At 39.5% G+C, this 19,757-nt stretch overlaps 1 protein-coding gene across 1 annotated transcript; it reads left to right on the top strand.

The window, feature by feature from the left end:
- Positions 1-413: 413 nt before the first annotated feature.
- Positions 414-19,531, top strand: LOC113536849 (uncharacterized). Its single transcript, XM_053231616.1, has 16 exons — positions 414-1,139; positions 4,053-4,148; positions 4,305-4,538; positions 4,637-4,808; positions 5,140-5,196; positions 5,702-5,794; positions 5,937-6,000; positions 7,610-7,773; positions 7,984-8,076; positions 8,193-8,728; positions 12,231-12,902; positions 13,882-13,977; positions 14,104-14,337; positions 17,076-17,247; positions 17,549-17,611; positions 17,821-19,531. Exons 1-16 carry the CDS (start codon positions 549-551, stop codon positions 18,348-18,350), a joined length of 3,867 nt encoding a protein of 1,288 aa, XP_053087591.1. The 5' UTR covers positions 414-548; the 3' UTR covers positions 18,351-19,531.
- The last annotated feature ends 226 nt before the right edge of the window (positions 19,532-19,757 follow it).

Genomic DNA, 19,757 nt, shown 5'->3' with positions numbered 1-19,757 from the left:
TTCACAGTATGCACTTTTCACAGAATCCAATGGCCGACTTCCTGTTGGGCGGAGCTAATGATTGTCAGTGCGAAAGTTGTTCAGGTCGATGAGAACAATGTGAGTTTCGTACATATACGTACAAGTATGTTCAATATATGCACCAAGTTTATATATCATGTAAAAAATATAAAAATAAAAAGCAATATTTTCATGGATATACATCAAGGCCCCATTTTGAGAACCACTGAACTTAAATACTCTTTAAAGGACATTATCAGAAAGGTATATAGAATTTTAGGGCATGGAAAACATTTTAAAAATATTTGTTAAAATGCTTTCTATCATGTTTTAATAAAACATAAAATTTGGTGAATTATTAAAGGTATATCTTTAGGCTGTTGCTCCTCTCTCTGTCTCTCTCTGTCTCTCTCTCTCTCTCTCTCTCTCTCTCCGCCCCTTTGTTTTTTTTCTCCAATGATGAAACAGGAACCACGCATACAGATTTCAGAGAAAACGAAACTGATCTCTGTGTGCTGTTCGCTCTCTCAGTGTGTGAGTGCAGGAAAATGGCTGAGGCCAGTATTTCAGTAGATCAGGACCAGTTCAGCTGTCCAGTGTGTCTGGATCTCCTGAAGGATCCGGTGACTCTCCCCTGTGGTCACAGTTTCTGTAAGGAGTGTATTAATGGCTGCTGGGATCAGGAGGATCAGAAGGGCGTCTACAGCTGTCCTCAGTGCAGACACACTTTCACTCCAAGGCCTGTTCTACACAGAAACAACATGCTGACTGAAGTGGTGGAGAAACTGAAGAAGACTGAACTCCAAGCTGCTTCTCCTGCTCACTGTTACGCTGGACCTGGAGATGTGGAGTGTGATTTCTGCACCGGGAGAAAAAACAAAGCCGTCAAGTCCTGTCTGATGTGTTTGACTTCATTTTGTGAAACTCATCTGAAACCTCATCTGGAAATTTCTGGTTTAAAGAAACACACATTAATTGAAGCCTCAGCAGAACTACAAGAGAAGATCTGCTCTGAACATAACAAGCTGATTGAGATCTACTGTCGTACTGATCAAACCTGCATCTGTTATTTGTGTATGATGGATAATCACAAAGGACACGACACCGTCACAGCCACAGCAGAAAGAGCTGAGAAACAGGTGAGAATTAGAAACCAGTTTAGACTGAACTCATCCTAATTATATTTCCTATCTAGAATCAGCTGCTTTGGTCAGTATTTAAACTTTAATTTTTAATTTTACTTATTATATTTTTGAGTGTTCTGGTTAAAAGACTGTTTGTCCTCAATTATGTTAGCCAAAATCCTTTCAGACTGGTCCATAAGTGTTTGTGCAGCCAACACCCATCTGTGACAGGGTGAGGTATATGAGTTCAGTTAGAGAGAGAGAGAGAGTGAGAGAGAGAGACAGAGAGACTTTACGTGTTTTTAATGCATCAGTTTCACACATGTACATGTTTTAAAACACCCTCAGACCTCCCCTCCCGCCCAAAATAAGTCCAAAACCCCTTCAGTATTATTTTGATTTCACTTTAGAAATCCATAAGAAAGTCCATAGTCCAGTTTAAAGAGTCTTCCGTGCCGCTGATGTCCATTGTCTGAGTGCGAATCTTCTCCATGGTGAGAGCACTCTTAAATATTCATTTCTTGTGGCATGTTGTGCTGATCTAACAAATTTTCCCTTATTGAGGAAGTAGCTGGAAAGTGGTACATTCCTTTTCTTTTTATTAGTTCTAAAAAGGGGTTAATCTGTGCTGTGGTGTACAGATCCTCAGGCTGTTTGTCCAATCTCTCCATCCTCCATATGTGTGAGCTGATCTCCTCCTGTAGCGCCTGTGCTGCACTCTGATCCTTCATTCTCCTGCATCATAACATTCACTGATTCACTGCAGTTTTTGATTTTGTTGATGGTTTAGCAATGTTCCTCTTCTCCTTTCTTTCAGTTCTCAGCTTTACTGTAGTGTCCTGTGCCTCGTCAGTGTTACTCAGTGCCTGTGGGTTCTTGTGCTGCTGTTGTACAGGGTCAGAATCATCCTCAGTGCAGACATTAGGGATGGGGTCGCTGCTAGCACTACGCTAGCGCCTGTAGTGGCATCGGGTTTAACGCTAATGCTATCTTTGGTGTCAGCGGTATTAATTTCAGTGTCAGCATTGGCACGGGTATTAGTGTTATAACTTGGTACAGTGTTTGTTTCAGTGTTGCTGTTGTGTTCATCACTGACCTCTTTCAACTCTGACCCCGGTGTGTCGCTGCTCTGAGAGTCATTTACTCCCGTCTCTGGCTCTCCATTGTTCTCCTGCTGGCTGTCCCCGCGCTGCTACTGCTGTAACCCAGCCGAGTCACTCCCTGAGCTACCTGGCTGCACAGCTCCGTGCAGACAGCACTTTACCAGACAGTCCTAAACAAGAGATGGGTGCAGTTAATTGAGGAGAGTGAAGACTGGAGCTGATCTCCACCTCCCAGTCCTCTGGACTTCAGGCGTTCTCCGGCAGGCATCCAAGTCATCACACTATCATCCAGCCATTTTACAGCTTAACGGGCAATTTTTTGGCCCCACCTCCCACCCATGCCCAAAAACACAAAGTCATCTTAAGTACCACATCTAGAGGTCATCCATAGTTCGGTAGCTAGCTAACCTTGTATCAGCTGGCCAACTGGAAGAAGAGCACAGAGAATCCTTCAGTTCCAGTTGACATTCATAAAACCAAATTCCATTTTTACAGGCTATCAGATATTCACAGGCTAAACACATTGCAGACATGCTCTCTCTCTGTCTGAAGCATTACAGATGTCATTTTTGCCTTCTCTCTGTAGTATCATAAATGTCCTTTCTCTGTCTCTCTCTCTCTCTCTCTGAAGGATCACACATGCTTTTTTTCTCTGAAGCAAGGCAGACACTCTCTCTCCCAATGATCACAGATGCAACCACTCGGTCTCCCTCATGGTCAACAGCCTTTCTCTTCCATGCTAGCTAGTATCACAGCCTCTTTTTCTAAATGGCAACATCATTATCCTTCTCTATTCACTCCAACCCAATCTCACTCATTCATCCCAAACTACTCCCTCAACTATCCCAGCCCTAACCCTTCCCCTAATCATCCCAACCCGTCCCTCTTTACTTATCCTAATCCACTGCCCCTATTAAGACTCTCCCTCAAACTCACACAACTGCTGGTCCACCTGCTCTGCTCCCTCTGTGCTACTTGCTTATACACATCCCACAAAAGAAAAATACACACTCCTGGTATAAGAACCCTCAAGTCTACAGACTCAGGATCCCGTGCAGGCCCTACTACTACTAGTACTAGAAACCAACCAGGAGCATTAATCTCCTGAAATATCCTCATCAAGCAACCACTCAGCATGAGTAACACCCTCCTCTCCACCCATACTCATACTGGCAGTTAAAACTATATTGATCCCAGCCACAAATAGAATATTATCCTTACTCAGTTATCCTGACTAATCCTGACAATTATCCTTACTAATATTATCCACTCAGCCCTAATTGTTAAGACAGTTTCCAGTGGTAGGCAGAGCAGTTTCCTCCCAAGGCTTCCTCCTCATAGTTTCATCCAAAGGAGTTTTACTTTGCCTCTGTTGCCTCAGGCTTGCTCACTGTGGTTTAAATCACTTTCACCTCTAGGACCAGAGGTGCTCTGCATGTCCTCTCCCCCTTCTCCTCAATGACTTCATTGACCACTTTTGCTACTCACATCTTCAGATGCCATCTACAGCAATGATCTCCTGCAGAAATGTTCAATATGTGGGTCATCCTCGCTGACCTTTCGGGGCTTGAATGGTCAGGCAGAGATACTTTAACTGACAATCAAGCTTTCACAGTCAACAAGGATATCCCACTCACCCTAATACCACACTAACTCAAGTCTCAGCCTTCAATCATCTACTCTCCTTCTGGCTGTGATTACGTTCAAGAAGATTATTAATTGGATCACTTCATGCCTTATCCAATGAATTTCATATCTCACATCCAGATTACAACTACATGACACAATCAATTCTAACTTAAGTATATCTTTGATTTGTCCTCAGAGTGAGTTAAAGGAGGAGCAGATGAAATCCCAGGAGAGAATCCAGGAGAAGCAGAAGAAGGTGCAGGAGCTGAAACAGGCTGTGAACACTATAAAGGTGAGCAGTGAGCAGAGACAGAGCTGCTCCTAGAAACACACACAACATGGACAACGAGTAGTTTACAGTCCCAGTAAGAGAGGGAATGATAGAGGAGCTTTAAATCTTGTGTGTGTGTGTGTGTGTGTGTGTGTTTGTGTGTGTGTCTCCTAACAGCTGAGTGCACAGACAGCAGTGGAGGACAGTGAGAGGATCTTTACTGAGCTGATCAGCTCCATGGAGAAAAAGCGCTCGGAGGTGACGGAGCTGATCAGAGCTCAGGAGAAGGCTGAACTGAGTCGAGCTGAACGACTCCTGGAGCAACTGGAGCAGGAGATTGCTGATCTTCAGAGGAGAGTCACTGAGCTGGAGCAGCTTTCACACACACTTGATGACATCCATTTCCTCCAGGTAACACTCACTGTCTGATCTACAAACAAGAGGCTAATTGTCTAACTTTGTTTATGTGTGCTGTTTACCATTGTTTTAATTTAAAATTCCTTTTGTAGGCTTTAGCTTCTGGACGTCAGTCTCCCACACACGATAGACCAGATTTTCACGCATCCGGCATCGCTTTCCATCAACATCTCTCATTTGATGGAGTGAGGAATTCTCTTTCAGACCTGAAGAAGAGACTTGAGGAATTCTGTGAGGAGGAATTCAGTAAAATCCCTCCACAAGGTAAGAGGAGCTGTTCCTGATGGAGAAACACAGTGATGGATGTCTTTACTCGTTCAGTGACAGAGTGATGTCGAGGTGTCAGTCTTCGTTCCTGAGCACCAAAGCTCTGCACAGTTTAGAGTTTTTAACACACCTGATTTAAGTCTTGATGATGAACTGCTGATGTGAATGAGTTTGTGTTAGAGCTGAGAAACTCTGCACTCTGGTGCTTCAAGACTGAAGTCAGACACGTGACCTAAACACATTTCTGATCTACACACAAGTGATGATTTACATTAATGTCTGATTTTAGGGGTTTTACCATTGGACCATTTTATTTCTGTCTCTACAGTTGAGGACGTTCAGATTTTACCCTCAGAGCCAAAAAGAAAAGGAGATTTTCTGAAATGTATGTATAAATCACCTAAAGCTGAACCTTTTCTCCCTCTGTGATTGATTTTATTTACCCTTTAACCCTTTCTCACAGTACACTGGCGTTCCACTACACCAGCAGAATGGAAATCATCTTCTTCGACATTTTCAATCAGTATTAACAAATGAATTCATTTATCACCACAAGTCTGTTATAAGATTAATAAGAACACTGTTGGGTTTCTGTGTGTAGAGTATCTTAACTCTATGTTTAGCTGCAGGTGAGCAGTGCGATGGGAAAGGGGAAGGAGGAAAGATTTTTTGACACCGTAAAAAACTGCCACAATAAAATTATAATATTTAAATATAATGTAATAATATAGGCTAGGTGAAAAAGAGAAATACTTATGAAAAACTACAAATTCTTAAAACCCTGAGTGTCTGCTTTTACTCCACTACTGTGTGTTGTGTGTGTATGTTAAACACACCTCAAATAAACACCTGTGTGAGATTTATAATGATTAACTTTCTCTCCGTCTCAGGTGAGTTTAATATTTGGGCCATAACCCCAGAAGAGAGAGAAGAGCATGATAAACAGTTTGATTTATTTACTCACACACTGGGATACGTGTCAGGTAAGTGTACACCCCCTAAACGTTAATTGTCACTAGATGTTAGATGACTAAAAGTAGAAGATAAAGATCTTAAAAACTGCAGTGTGAATTTTTAAAATATGCAAACCCTAGACCTGTGTGTGTGTGTGTGTCAACTGTGTAGGAGTTCAAGTGCGCAAGTTTTTTCTGCAGTCTGGACTTCCTGTTTCAATACTGGCTAAGATCTGGTAAGAACACACACACACACACACACAAACACAAATACATTTCACTAAATCTAGCAGAAATTTTTTTCTAGCCTTAGAACACAGCTGGAGTTTTGTCTTATGTACACTTCCTGGTTTCTCGATAACAGGACAAGCTGCGTTTTTTTTTTTTTTTTTTTACTAACTTCAAAAGAGAGAAAAAAAGAGAGGCTGGTGAGGGAACGACTGTTTATAGCTGGTACCAGTAAATAATAACAGGAACCAACTTGTTTTGTTGACGTTCCATAACATTAGATTTAACTCTAAACTGATAAAAAGTGTGATGTGTCGTTCTTTAATTAATGTAAAATTGATATCGATGGTAAATAGCTGTGGTGTAACAGGAATAAAACACTGCGGGACGTGCTGTTATAGGAAAATAATCAGATTTGGGTGGTATGATGCAGCTACATATGGAGTGTACAAGTATTAATTTGAATTATACTGAGACTAATTACAGATTATTAATTGTAGTAATGAAGTACAGGGACTTAAGTCTGTAAAATGTTTTTAGAAATAGGAAAGCTGTGGCAGCACGCTTTTTTAAATATTAAAAATAAATAAATTGTGTGCGGCTGATCCACAATATTCCCGCATTGCACACACACTTCCTGTCTCCCTGCATTATTTAGTATTTGCATTATTTATTTAGGCTGTTTATCCAGAATATGGACGGACAGTGATTAATGCCTGGGGACATTTTCTCACCTCGCACACGGTGTGTTCAGGACACTCGGTCGAGTGTCGAAGCTCTCGGGTTCAGTCTGCACCACGCGACTGGCAATAAACTGATTAGCTGAAGCAGTGATGTCACTTCCTGTTTCAAACTTCACAATTTGGGTAGAAGTCATGTAGTTGTCTGCAGAAGGAAAGGAAAGATTTGTCTATATATCAAGAGGACGATAGTTAAAACACAAGTAACTTGTAAAAAAATGTAGTTAATTTTTGTAAATAAATGAACTTCCTCTGTACCACTGCTCAGTGTCGAACAGATTTAAACACAAATTTAATAAATAATGCATCAATGAATAAGTTTTAACATTAAACATAAAGAGACTTACCAGTTATCTCTAATCTTTTGAAGACATGACGTGTACAGTTGTGTAATTAATCCACAGATTGAAAGACTGAATAACTCTGATGTGATAAATTTCACACACACACACACACACACACACACACGTTTATTACGAAGTCTACATTAAATGTAAGTATGTGACTAGGTTGATTGTGTATTTGAGACACAGGAGACAGTGAGTGTTTGAGTTTGAGTGTGTGTATGTGCTGGGTAGAGGATTTGTATTGTAATCACTTCCTGTCTGTGGTATACTGTCTGAAATAAATTTGCTGTCTTCAAACGGGATGTAGAATTACTCCCACAGGAAGTAGAATTATAGCCTTAGATGTGTGTTAAATCAGGACTATTATATAATTCATGTAACCTATATGTCTCTCTCTCTCTCTCTTTGTCCCTCTCTCTGTCCATCCCTGTCTGTCTCTCTGTCTCTGCCTCTATCCCTCTCTCTCCATCTTGTCTCTCACTCTCTGTCCCTGTTCTCTCTCTCTCTCTCTCTCTCTCTCTCTCTCTCAGGGAGTTGGCTGACATGGGGGAGGATGGAAAGATGGATCGTTTGGAGTTCTCCATTGCCATGAAGCTGATTAAGCTGCAGCTCCAGCGTCATCCCCTCCCTACGTCTCTGCCAATCATCATGAAGCAGACCCCGGTCCCTGTTATGAAATCTTCGGAATGCTTCGGTAAACTGTCTGCTAGGAGCGTCCATGTGCGTTAGGACTCACTTAAATGATTCAGCTCTTTTGAACAGCTTGTATTACCTGAGTTTTGATTCATTTGATTCAGAGTTTGATTCAGTGCTGTGTAAAGACAGGTGAAGAGAGGAAGGGTGTGTTTATTATCAAAGACGTGGATGTGAGATGTTTGAAATGTCAAATGTTTACAACTTTTAGGGTCCCATAAACACAATGCTGACATCACAAATAAATTCAATGCTGAACACGGGAACCCCAAAACAGGCAGAAATTCCATTTTTTTGGCCTCTGGTAAAATGATTTGAAATATCTGTACACACACAGACAGCTGTCACAGTCTTCACATAAATATATCCTGTGAATTAAATGTGTTCATATTTTTCACTTTGTTTTCTCTTTTATTTCAGATTTCCGTTATCTGACTCTGGATCCCAACACGGCACACCGTAACCTCAGACTGTCTGAGAAGAACAGAGCGGTGAGATACAGTGAGAGAGAGCAGCAGTACTCTGATCATCCAGAGAGATTTGACTCCTGGCCTCAGGTGTTGTGTAAGGAGAGTGTGTGTGGACGCTGTTACTGGGAGGTGGAGTGGAGCAGTATGTTAGGTGTTGTGTCCATATCAGTCTCATATAAAGACATCAGCAGGAAAGGAAAGGGTGATGAGTGCAGGTTTGGACGTAACAATCAGTCCTGGAGTCTGGAGTGTTCTTCTTCTTCTTCTTCTCTCTCTTTCTGGCACAACAACATTAACACTAAGCTCAGAGGTCCATCATCCTCCAGAATAGGAGTGTATGTGGATCACAGTGCAGGAACTCTGTCCTTCTACAGCGTCTCTGACACGATGAAGCTCCTCCACAGAGTCCACACCACATTCACTCAGCCTCTGTACGCTGGGATTGGAGTTGGTTTATTTTCAAAAGCAAGATTGTGCGATTCAGAATAACATGTCTGTGGTATTTTATGGTGAGTAACAGGTCGATAAAAAAAAAAAATCATGCACATTTCCTCATTGATCTTCAATGGGCTACTTGCACTCAGGGCTGTGTTTTGAAATTTAAGTTTACGTTTTGAAATTGTGCGGTTCTTGTGTCTCCAGCAGCCCTGGTTACATTCATCAGTACTGTTTTTCTTTCGTAACACGATCAGAATGAATGGCCGCTGTACTGAAGAAGTATAATGAGCACTGCTGTGTCCCTCTCTGCACAGCAGCTTCAAAATGTAAGAGCTTTAAACTTCCACAGCTTCCCAGCTCAGACTGATCTTCGGAGATGATGGTTAGCAAACCTACGCTGCAACCATTTCACCATTTCTACCCATATGAAAGTCTGTAGCAGACATTTCACACAAATTAGCTGGCTGAACCAAAACCACAGAAGGTCAGAGAAGACCGGCAAAAAAGTGCAACGTCATTGCACCATTAATAAAATGGCTACATGCAGCCAAATGAGGCAAAATTAATTCAACACCATGGACCAGTGTGTGGGACACAAAGGCACGGGATTTAAGAAACATCTTGACACCTAACAAGAAACATGCTGAAATATTATTATTATTATATTATTATTATTATTATTATTAAACATATTGATATGAACATACTGATGAAGGTCACAAGAGACCAACGTAAACTATGGCAATAACAAGTGTAATGAATTAACTGGAAATGCAGGAAGCCTGATGAATACAATGAGGAAGTGTTTGTACAAGTAGCTCATTAAAAAAAACACTTATATTACACATTGATTTTAGACTGTAGGATCATCACTTACACTGCTGTACTTAATGAAACATCTAGATTAGAACAAGTTTTCTTTAATAACTGCTGTAACTAAATCAAATTCTTGGGATATCACAAAAGCTATTACATATGAAATTATTCTGTTTTAAGCCTCTTAAAGATCAAATAATGTACTTTATTTCGTTAATGATTTCTAAATGAATATCTTCACTTGTGTGGAAACCCTGTGCAACTCAGAGATTCATGTCATATTGTTAGTAATATTGTTTCTCTAAGCATTGTGGAAATAAATAACAAAATAAAACACAACTTTATTAGTAATAAATATCAGTCTTGTGAGATCGAGAGATTAAAAAATGTTCATTATTACTGTTTTGTTTTATTTCTTATTAAATTCAACCACCAGTGTGGTGATAAACACCAGAGAGGGACACTCAGTGGTTGTAGGGTCAAAGTATTAAATAATTAAAGATGAAATAAACTTAATAAACATTTAATAAGGAGATGGACTAATAAAAAAATGAAAGTACCACTGTAACATTTATCTATGGCATTAGTCATGGTACTAGTCAGTGTGCAGCAATATTCACACTAGCATAGGTAAAATATTTTTAAACAGTAATGATACACACAGTAATGAAGTGAAAGTGTGGAGTTTTAACTCATCAAAATTATACTGCAATTATATAAAAAAAACTAATTTTCTGTACTGAAATTATAAGCAACATTCTCACATTTGCAAATTGGTAACAATTTCCATAACTTGGATGAAAAGTTGTGGGTTGGGGATGGAGTTAGCGGTGGTGCTAGACTTCAATCATCAGAAATCGAATAATATCCAACCACATCGCGCTCATCTGGTGTAATTTACACACATCTGTAATTAATTATGGTACCTTTGATTTATGAATTCAGACTAATATTCAGTCCTTGCAAAAATGACTGGTTGGTGGTCATCCATACACATTAAAATTTAATTAGATGTTGTAAATATGGTTAATAAATAAAGTAAAAACCCAGATAAATAAGATTGATTAATTAGGTTTATGGTGAAAAAGAAAAAACTTATTTTCAAGAATCTTCAAGATGTGTAAGGAGCTCTTTTTAAAGGTATAAATGAAAATGGAAAAGGAATAAAAAGATGGAGTTGATTTGGAGCTTAATGGTGCTTGTACTCTGAGATTGTCTATAGCTAAGGAACACTACTGCTACCAATTTACTCATCATACACATTCATGTAGAACAGAAGTGAAATAAATGAATATAATGCAGGGGTCAGTTCATGGAAATATCTTTAAATCACATTATTTATAGTAAAAACACACTGTTCACAATACTTATGTTTCACAGAGACTGTAAAATGCAGCCCTGTAAAGCTACTACACCCCATCATATAAACACCACGCTAGTCAAACAGCTAGCCAATTAGCATCTAAAATCTCAACACCAAAAAAGCTTTAAACTTCACTAAAGTATCAAATACACATAAACATTCGACACTACCATGATTGTAACAGCACACACTCACCAACAGGTGCCAGGATTTACACAAACTCACCTGAAAAATACATTCAACCTTTTCAGGTGAAACTGTTTACATGTTTCTCTTTTATTTCCATAAATCTTACAGGATAAGACTCTTACTGGTTTATAATGCTCTTATGGATTTGTACCTGTATAAAGTATATCTCAGAAAGCCTGACAGACTCTGTTCCAAATCAAGTTTTAGGATCATCAAGTGTTGATTTATTTATTTTTTTGTTTTTTTTCCAAGAACGAAGACGTAAAAACACTGGAGAAGCAGCTTTCTGACCCTATACACCAAATATGTGAAACACACACCCACTTACCGATCATCATTTGGCAGCCACTTACCATTAAAAGTCTAAAAATGCAGCTAAAACATTATTTAATTAGTTAAGCATAATTAATAGTAATGTTTACTTTTATTGGTATTATAATAAGTTTCTGTTCTTTTGATGTTTTATTGTAATGAAGCAATAGACCTGACCTTGGATCAGTATTTCTAGTCTGAGATGCTTGTGATTTATGAGTTTTTCCGATCAGGTGTGTCATGTTAATGGAATGCTGTCCATCTTCATACTATTAATTTAACATTTAACACACCTTGCTCTGGAATTCAGATTCTCCACTAAACACTGAAAAACTGATGAGGTGTATTAAATGAGAGTGAGGATTGAACTTCTTTTAGGAGTTCCCAAATTTTACAATGACAGCCAAAGTAATGTCCCAAAACTCCACACCTAGCAGAGGGAAGAATGATTAGCCATTGTCTACAGAACTGTGCCAATGAATGCCGCAGTTTCAGACAGAGGTTGTACACTTGTACAGCTAAAGCTGATTCAGTACAAGAAGAGCTTTTATTTATAGAAAGTGAGTGGATGTAAAGGTGGAATGGAGTGAATGAGGAAGTGTCTATGAAATTGGGAATAGTCAGAATCAGTGCCAGGACATGACTGGAAAAGCCCTACATTAAAATCCTTTTATTTAAGGACAAGGTTTAATGTATATGATTAAACATATATGTAACTTTAACTATATGTATTTCTTTATTTATACTGAACCATAACTTGAAGAAGCTGATAACATATAACACATTATATTACTCATAGTCATGGAGGTTAGCAAAACAGCCTCACACTTTATAGCTCCACCCACTCTCTCTGTCACAATATAAATACAGAAGCTGAAAGTTCATTCAGTGAAAACTAAACTGGTTTCTGCATACTTCTCGCTCTCTTTCTCAGTGTGTGAGTGCAGGAAAATGGCTGAGGCCAGTATTTCAGTAGATCAGGACCAGTTCAAATGTCCAGTGTGTCTGGATCTCCTGAAGGATCCAGTGACTATCCCCTGTGGTCACAGTTTCTGTAAGGTGTGTATTAATGGCTGCTGGGATCAGGAGGATCAGAAGGGCGTCTACAGCTGTCCTCAGTGCAGAGACACTTTCACTCCAAGGCCTGTTCTACGCAGAAACAACATGCTGACTGAAGTGATGGAGAAACTGAAGAAGACTGAACTCCAAGCTGCTTCTCCTGCTCACTGTTACGCTGGACCTGGAGATGTGGAGTGTGATTTCTGCACCGAGAGAAAACGCAAAGCCGTCAAGTCCTGTCTGATGTGTGTGGCTTCCTTTTGTGAAACTCATCTGAAACCGCACTATCTGTCTCCTGTTTTTCAGAAACACACATTAACTGAAGCCTCAGCAAAACTACAAGAGAAGATCTGCTCTCAACATGACAAACTGAAGGAGATCTACTGTCGTTCTGATCAAACCTGCATCTGTTATTTGTGTATGATGGATAACCACAAAGGACACGACACCGTCACAGCTGCAGCAGAACGAGCTGAGAAACTGGTGCGAACTAAAAGTTATAAATTAAAATTAAATCATACTAATTTTATTTCTTAATATTTTAATGTGTGTCTCAATCAGAAGGATATTGTAAAAGCTTCCTAAAAGTTTATGGTATGGTTAAGAGTGTTAAAATTGGTCATCAGTCAGTGTTACCTGTAATCTGATCAGACCGGTTAGTGAACATTTGAGCGAGTCTTCACACTGCACGCATGATCATCACACTAAAAATTCTGTGTGCTACATACACTTCGTTTTAATACAAACTGATTGCTTTGTCTTTTATTATAAATGCTTGCTGTAGAGGACATAGTCATGCAAGTCATGCTTGAGCATTAGTCAGCCACATGACCATAACATGTATATAGGCTCTACCTGTACTAGAAACACAATAGCTTACCTAAAACCCTAGAAACATCCTTTAAATGGCATCTACATTTAAATGTTCTGTGTTTAAAGAATCTGGCTAAACTGTATTAAACAATAAATACAAAGGACACTGGATTCTACCGTGGTTGCCATTCCAGTATATTAAAGATGTGCACAATAACTAAAGAAAATCACAATCACAGCTCTGTAAAATGAAATGAACTATAAAGGTGCTATAGTTAATTTTTTTAAATTTCTTACTTGTACAAACAAACTGGAAGATATGTAGAAATTACTTTTAAAAAGAAAATGGATTAAGCCGAAGCGTTGGCCAAAGTGTATTAAGTCACTGAGGAAGCCCATTTGAAAAACTGCCTTCCAGTCCAAATGCTTGTTTGTGTTTGGATATGCTTTTTGTCAGTGAATTTACAAACACTCTAATGGGCCACCAAAGACCTTCAGGGTGGAGCTGCATGAACATGGGCAGGAATCATAAAAGAATATTAAAAAATCTTAAAAAAGACAAATCTGACTTAATGCACCTTTAACTGCCATACATATGCACCTACCAAGCTCATAATTTATAAACTCAGGAATATTAATTTGTCCTCAGAGTGAGCTAAAGGTGGAGCAGATGAAATCCCAGCAGAGAGTCTTGGAGAGGCAGAAGAAGGTGCAGGAGCTGAAACAGGCTGTGAACACTATAAAGGTGAGCAGTGAGCAGAGACAGAGCTGCTCCTAGAAACACACACAACATGGACAACGAGTCATTTACAGTCCCAGTAAGAGAGGGAATGATAGAGGAGCTTTAAATCTTGTGTGTGTCTCCTAACAGCTGAGTGCACAGACAGCAGTGGAGGACAGTGAGAGGATCTTTACTGAGCTGATCAGCTCCATGGAGAAAAAGCGCTCGGAGGTGACGGAGCTGATCAGAGCTCAGGAGAAGGCTGAACTGAGTCGAGCTGAACGACTCCTGGAGCAACTGGAGCAGGAGATTGCTGATCTTCAGAGGAGAGTCACTGAGCTGGAGGAGCTTTCACACACACACGATCACATCCATTTCCTTCAGGTAACACTCACTGTCTGATCTACACACACGCACACACACACACACACACACACACACACACACACACGATCACATCCATTTCCTTCAGGTAACATTCACTGTCTGATCTACAGAGCAAGCTGTTCTTCACACACTCTTTAAAATGCCACTCATTAAGACAACAATAAATGTCACAAGTCTGTCTGATCTGAGTATCTATGTCAGAATCATCTGGATTATTGTGATAGTTGACTTGCATCTCCTAATAGACTTGCATTGTCTTATGATCCTTTCCAATATGGCATAGCACAGTAGCGTGACACGGCAGACCTGCCAAGATCGAGTTGCAGTAAACAAAAAGGTCTGAACAAACACCTGAGTGGCAACTGTCCATAGAAACGGCCTAGTCTTACTAATGTTGTAAAGGAGAAATCTAAATCACCTGGTCCAGTTAGCAATGTGAGGCAAGAAGTCCAGAACTACCAGAAAGTTGTGTGCAGTGACAGATGGTGAGATCTGAGAGATATCCATGGAGATCACAAGATCTTGGCATGGGAATGCATCTCTGGGGAAGTACAGCAGCTGAGTTTTAGATACAGCAATGGGGATTTAGATTCAACTCATGAGCTGCCATCCATGATAAGATGTCCGCCAGACATGCTGAGATCTGTGATGAGGGTCTGAGGAAGGAAAGAAGAAGATGAGTTGAGTGTCATCAGCATAGCAGTGGTCTAAAAACCCAAGTGAGAATATGACCTCACCAAGAACATAAGTATAGAAGGAGAACATAAGAGGACCCAGCACTGTTCCTTGTGTCACACCAGTGTAGAGTCTGTGGCCATGTTCACAACTGGTATTAACATGCATCTTGGGTAATTGGATCACTAGTATACAGCACTAAGTACAGGTGTGAATGGGCTCAAATGCATCTCAAAGACACATTGTGAGCCGATCACTCAAACCACATTCAGACATGGACCACATCACACTTGTAGTGAGAACATGAATGCATGTCGATGCGTCCCAGAGAGCAATGAAGGATTGACTGACTGCATCATTGCCCTAACCAGAAGATACATAAATCATTGCAAGACTGTTTGGAAATCTCACTGAACTGTTGAGTTTTCCACCACTAGACTAATGGATAAAGATGATGCTATAACAGCAGAGAAGAAAGCAGCTGCCTTTCATAGTCTCATTCGTCATCTCATCTCTTATTCATTTACAAGATGTTGCAGATGTGACTCCTCGCCACGTCAGCTGATATAACCACTCCAGGTAAGAAGCAAACCATTGCCATGCTGTGTCACAAATTCCAGGACTCATGAGGATGGACAGGATAGTCTTGTGACAGAAGAGTCTGAAGCTGCCTGCACCTGCTCACCTACAAAGCCAAAAAACGGGCTAGTACTCACATACCTCCAGGCACTTTTCACACCACACTCTCTTCAAAACTCTAGTACTGCTCATGTGGACCCACCATCTCTCAAGGTGCAACAAAGTCATGCATCAAGATTCTTCTCTGTCCTGGCACCCAGGTGGTGGAATGAACTTCCCCTAGGCTGTCTGAACAGCTGAGTCACTGGCTGTCTTCAAACATAGACAAAAAGTCTGCCTCTTTGAAAAAAATCCCTTGTCTTGATAGTTTTCTTTTCATGCTGTACTAACCTCCCCAACAGGGTTACAGCTAGATGGTATTGCTAATCTCTGACCTAGTGAACTAACATAAGGATATGTTTTTGACAGAGACTACAAAGCACTTGTGCAGAAATTGCTCTCATTAAGGGGTCTAACTAAGTGCAAATCTCACATTCCAACACATTCCAAAGGTGGATTCTACTGGATTCTGATCTGGTGACTGGGGAGGCCACTGAAGTACACTGAACTCATTGTCATGTTCATAGAACCAATTTGAAATGACTTGAAATGGCTAGCTGGCACATTTATGTTGCTGGAAGTAATCATTATAAGTTGAGTAAATTGTGGCCATAAAGGAATGATGTGGTAAGCAACCACACTCAGAGAGGCTGTGGCATTCTAAGGGTGCTCGATTGTATTCAGTTCTCAAACTGTGCTTGATCGTATTAAGGGGCCCAATGTGTGCCAAAAAAAAAACACTTCCCACATCATTACACCAACAGCAGCAGGTGTTGACACAAGGCAGGTTGGCTCCATGGATTCATGCTGTTAATGCCATTTTCTGACCCATACAGCAGAAATTTGGACTCATCCGGCAATGTTTTTTCCAGTCATCAACTGTCCAGATGTGTCTTCAGCTGTTGTGGACAGAAGCTTCAGTGTGTTGTGTGTTCTGAGATCCTTTTCTGCTCACCATGGTTGTAAAGAGTGGATTTTTATCTGAGTTATTTGTTACACAACCTTCCAGTTGGTTCGATCCAGTCTGGCTATCCTCCTCTGACCTCTCTCATCAACAACTTGCTTCTGCCCACAGAACTGGATGTTTTTTGTTTTTTTGCACTATTCTGTGCAAAATCTAAAGATTGTTGTGGTTTGAAAGGTCACAGAGATCACATTTTTCCCCGTTCTGATGTTTGATGTAAAAATTAACTGAAGCTTTTGATGGGTATCTGCATGATTTTTGCATTGTGATTCTGCCACATGATTGGCTGATTTGATAATGAAAGCTGTGGTAGAGAGTTTCCTATTCACCTGCCCAGTGAGTGTAGAATAACTGTAATTTTTCGAGTACTTTGTTTATGCATGCTGTTCATCTTTAAGTATAAATTGCATTTTTCTAGACTTTAGCATCTGGACGTCAGTCTTCCCAACATGACAGACCAAATTTTCACACATCTAACATCACTGTCAATCAACATCTCTCATTTGATGGAGTGAGGAATTCTCTCTCAGACCTGAAAAGTAGAGTCATGGAATTCTGCGAGAAGGAATTCAACAAAATCCCTCCACAAGGTAAGAGCAGCTGTTCCTGCTGGAGAAACACAACACTGGTCGTCTTTACTCACTCAGCAACAGCCATATATCTTTATACCCTATCAATAAAAAACGTGATCTGTATTACATTAGCATGATTACTAGCTCAGATGATTATTTATTCCTGATTTATTTTTGAAGCCAATTTGTATAACTGACAAAAATACTTTAACTGAAATACTGATTTTAAATGAATTAACTAACTATATCACCTTAAACTGTTTCCAACTTTTAGACAACATTAATGTACTTTTGTCTGTTTTTCCATTTCTCTCCACAGCTGTAGCAGTTCAGCAGATGATTTCACCATCAGAGCCAGAAAACAGAGAAGATTTTCTGAAATGTACATCTGAACACACACACACTTGCACACACACACACACACACTGTGGAAGACACGTAAAATCTGAGCCATTTCTCCCTCAGTGACTGATGTCTCTTTCCCTTTAAAATATCTGTACACACACAGACAGCTGTCTCACTCTTCATAAACAGATTCTGTGAATTAAACCCAACATATTGTTCATTTTGTTTTTCTCTTTTTAATTTTAGATTTCTGTAATCTGACTCTGGATCCAAACACAGCTTATCGTAACCTCAGACTGTCTGAGAAGAACAGAGTGGTGAGATACAGTGAGAGAGAGCAGCAGTACTCTGATCATCCAGAGAGATTTGAATGCTTCGCTCAGGTGTTGTGTAAGGAGAGTGTGTGTGGACGCTGTTACTGGGAGGTGGAGTGGAGCGGTGATGGAGGCGTGTTCATATCAGTCTCATATAAAGGAATCGGCAGGAAAGGACGGGGTGATGAGTCTCTGTTTGGACGCAACAATCAGTCCTGGAGTCTGTTTTGTTCTTCTTCTTCTCTCTCTTTTTATCACAACAACATTAAGACTGAGCTCCGAGTTCCATCATCCTCCAGAATAGGAGTGTATGTGGATCACAGTGCAGGAACTCTGTCCTTCTACAGCGTCTCTGATACGATGAGGCCCTTCCACAGAGTCCACACCACATTCACTCAGCCTCTGTACGCTGGTTTCTGGGTTGGTATTTCATCAGTTGTGAGATTGTGTGATCCAAAATAATAACTTTATGGTGTTTAATGGTCAGGAACAGGTTGATAAAAATATTTCTTCGCTGATACTCAACTGTGGCGAAATTTTAATGTTAAATCATTAAAACACAACATTAAAACAAATATGTTGTTTTTATTGTTCTGGAGGCAGCAAAATCTTAGCGCAATCCCGCAGCATGGCTGTCAGGCCTACACCCCTTTCTCTTAATGTGGAAATAAAGTCCATCTCTACAACAAGCAATTATTACATTTATGATGGCGATGGCGAAGACACCAGCGCGCATTCAACACCCGTCCCATTCACAAGGCACGAGATTTTCCCGTGATAAAATTACATCGTGAGAAAACAGCTTTCTGTTATATCGAGATCATGAGAAAGCACCTTTTGTTATGTGGAGCTCAAGAGAAAACAAATTAATGAGACTTATAAGACTTAAGTCGTGATCATGAGAAACCAAGAAAGAAAAAATAATAATGCACGGGTTCTTAGGACTTCTGTAAGCATCGGGTTTTATTGTTAAAGATAATGCAGTTCATAGATATGAATGAACTGAATCTTGTATTATGTTTGTTACTTTTATTTCAGTTCTGTTCTACACGAGTGTGAATGTGTATGAGGAGAAAATCTGTAGCAGAAATCCACAAACTTTTATTGCTTACATTTTCATTTATACTATTACAATGTGCTCTTTACAAATCTTAAAGATCATAACACAATAGTTTTGTCCTTTTCCCTGGATATCAATTCAGTTATTCATGTTGCAGTGCATGTTAACTATCTGTGCATTAACTATATTTAAAACGTCCAGTCGAATCCATTTCAATATATATGGATAACAGCCAACCATTTTTGCACAAGGACTGGATATTGCACAGAAAACAATAATTCATGCTACAATGCTTTTAAATTAAGGGAAGAATTTCCACTTTAAGTTAAATATGTTACCTTTATATATTGGTATATTGTCCATGTTACTAAATTAAATTTCTAAATGTACAGAATTCTATTCAGTGAGTTTAATATAAACCTGCCGTTATTTACCTCTTTACTATTTGTTGAACTTAAATATTTTACTTAAGTAAAAAAAAAAAAAACAGAATGTAGTGAATGCAGTAAGATTTTGTTACTGAAGATTTATTTTTTAATAAACATAACGTTATGCATGCAATATGACTTTAAGAGTTTTATTATTAGACTTTTATTAGAGTTTTATTTATTAAGTCCTATGAAAGGGGAAAATAGAAAGAAAATAGTGAATTATTAATAAAATGGCCATTGTTTACAGTTCAGAAGAAGGTTGAAAACATGTAAAGAAGAAGCTACATGTACATTTTTTAAAGATATTATTGGTAAAATGTTCATTTGTTGTTCATTTGTGAAAAATCTACTGCGAAGGCAACAGTGCTGCGAGAATCA

Source organism: Pangasianodon hypophthalmus, chromosome 30, assembly GCF_027358585.1.
Source record: "Pangasianodon hypophthalmus isolate fPanHyp1 chromosome 30, fPanHyp1.pri, whole genome shotgun sequence".
NCBI lineage: Eukaryota > Metazoa > Chordata > Actinopteri > Siluriformes > Pangasiidae > Pangasianodon > Pangasianodon hypophthalmus.
Note: the sequence above shows the minus strand (reverse complement) of the source record. Positions and strands in the feature narration are given on the sequence as shown.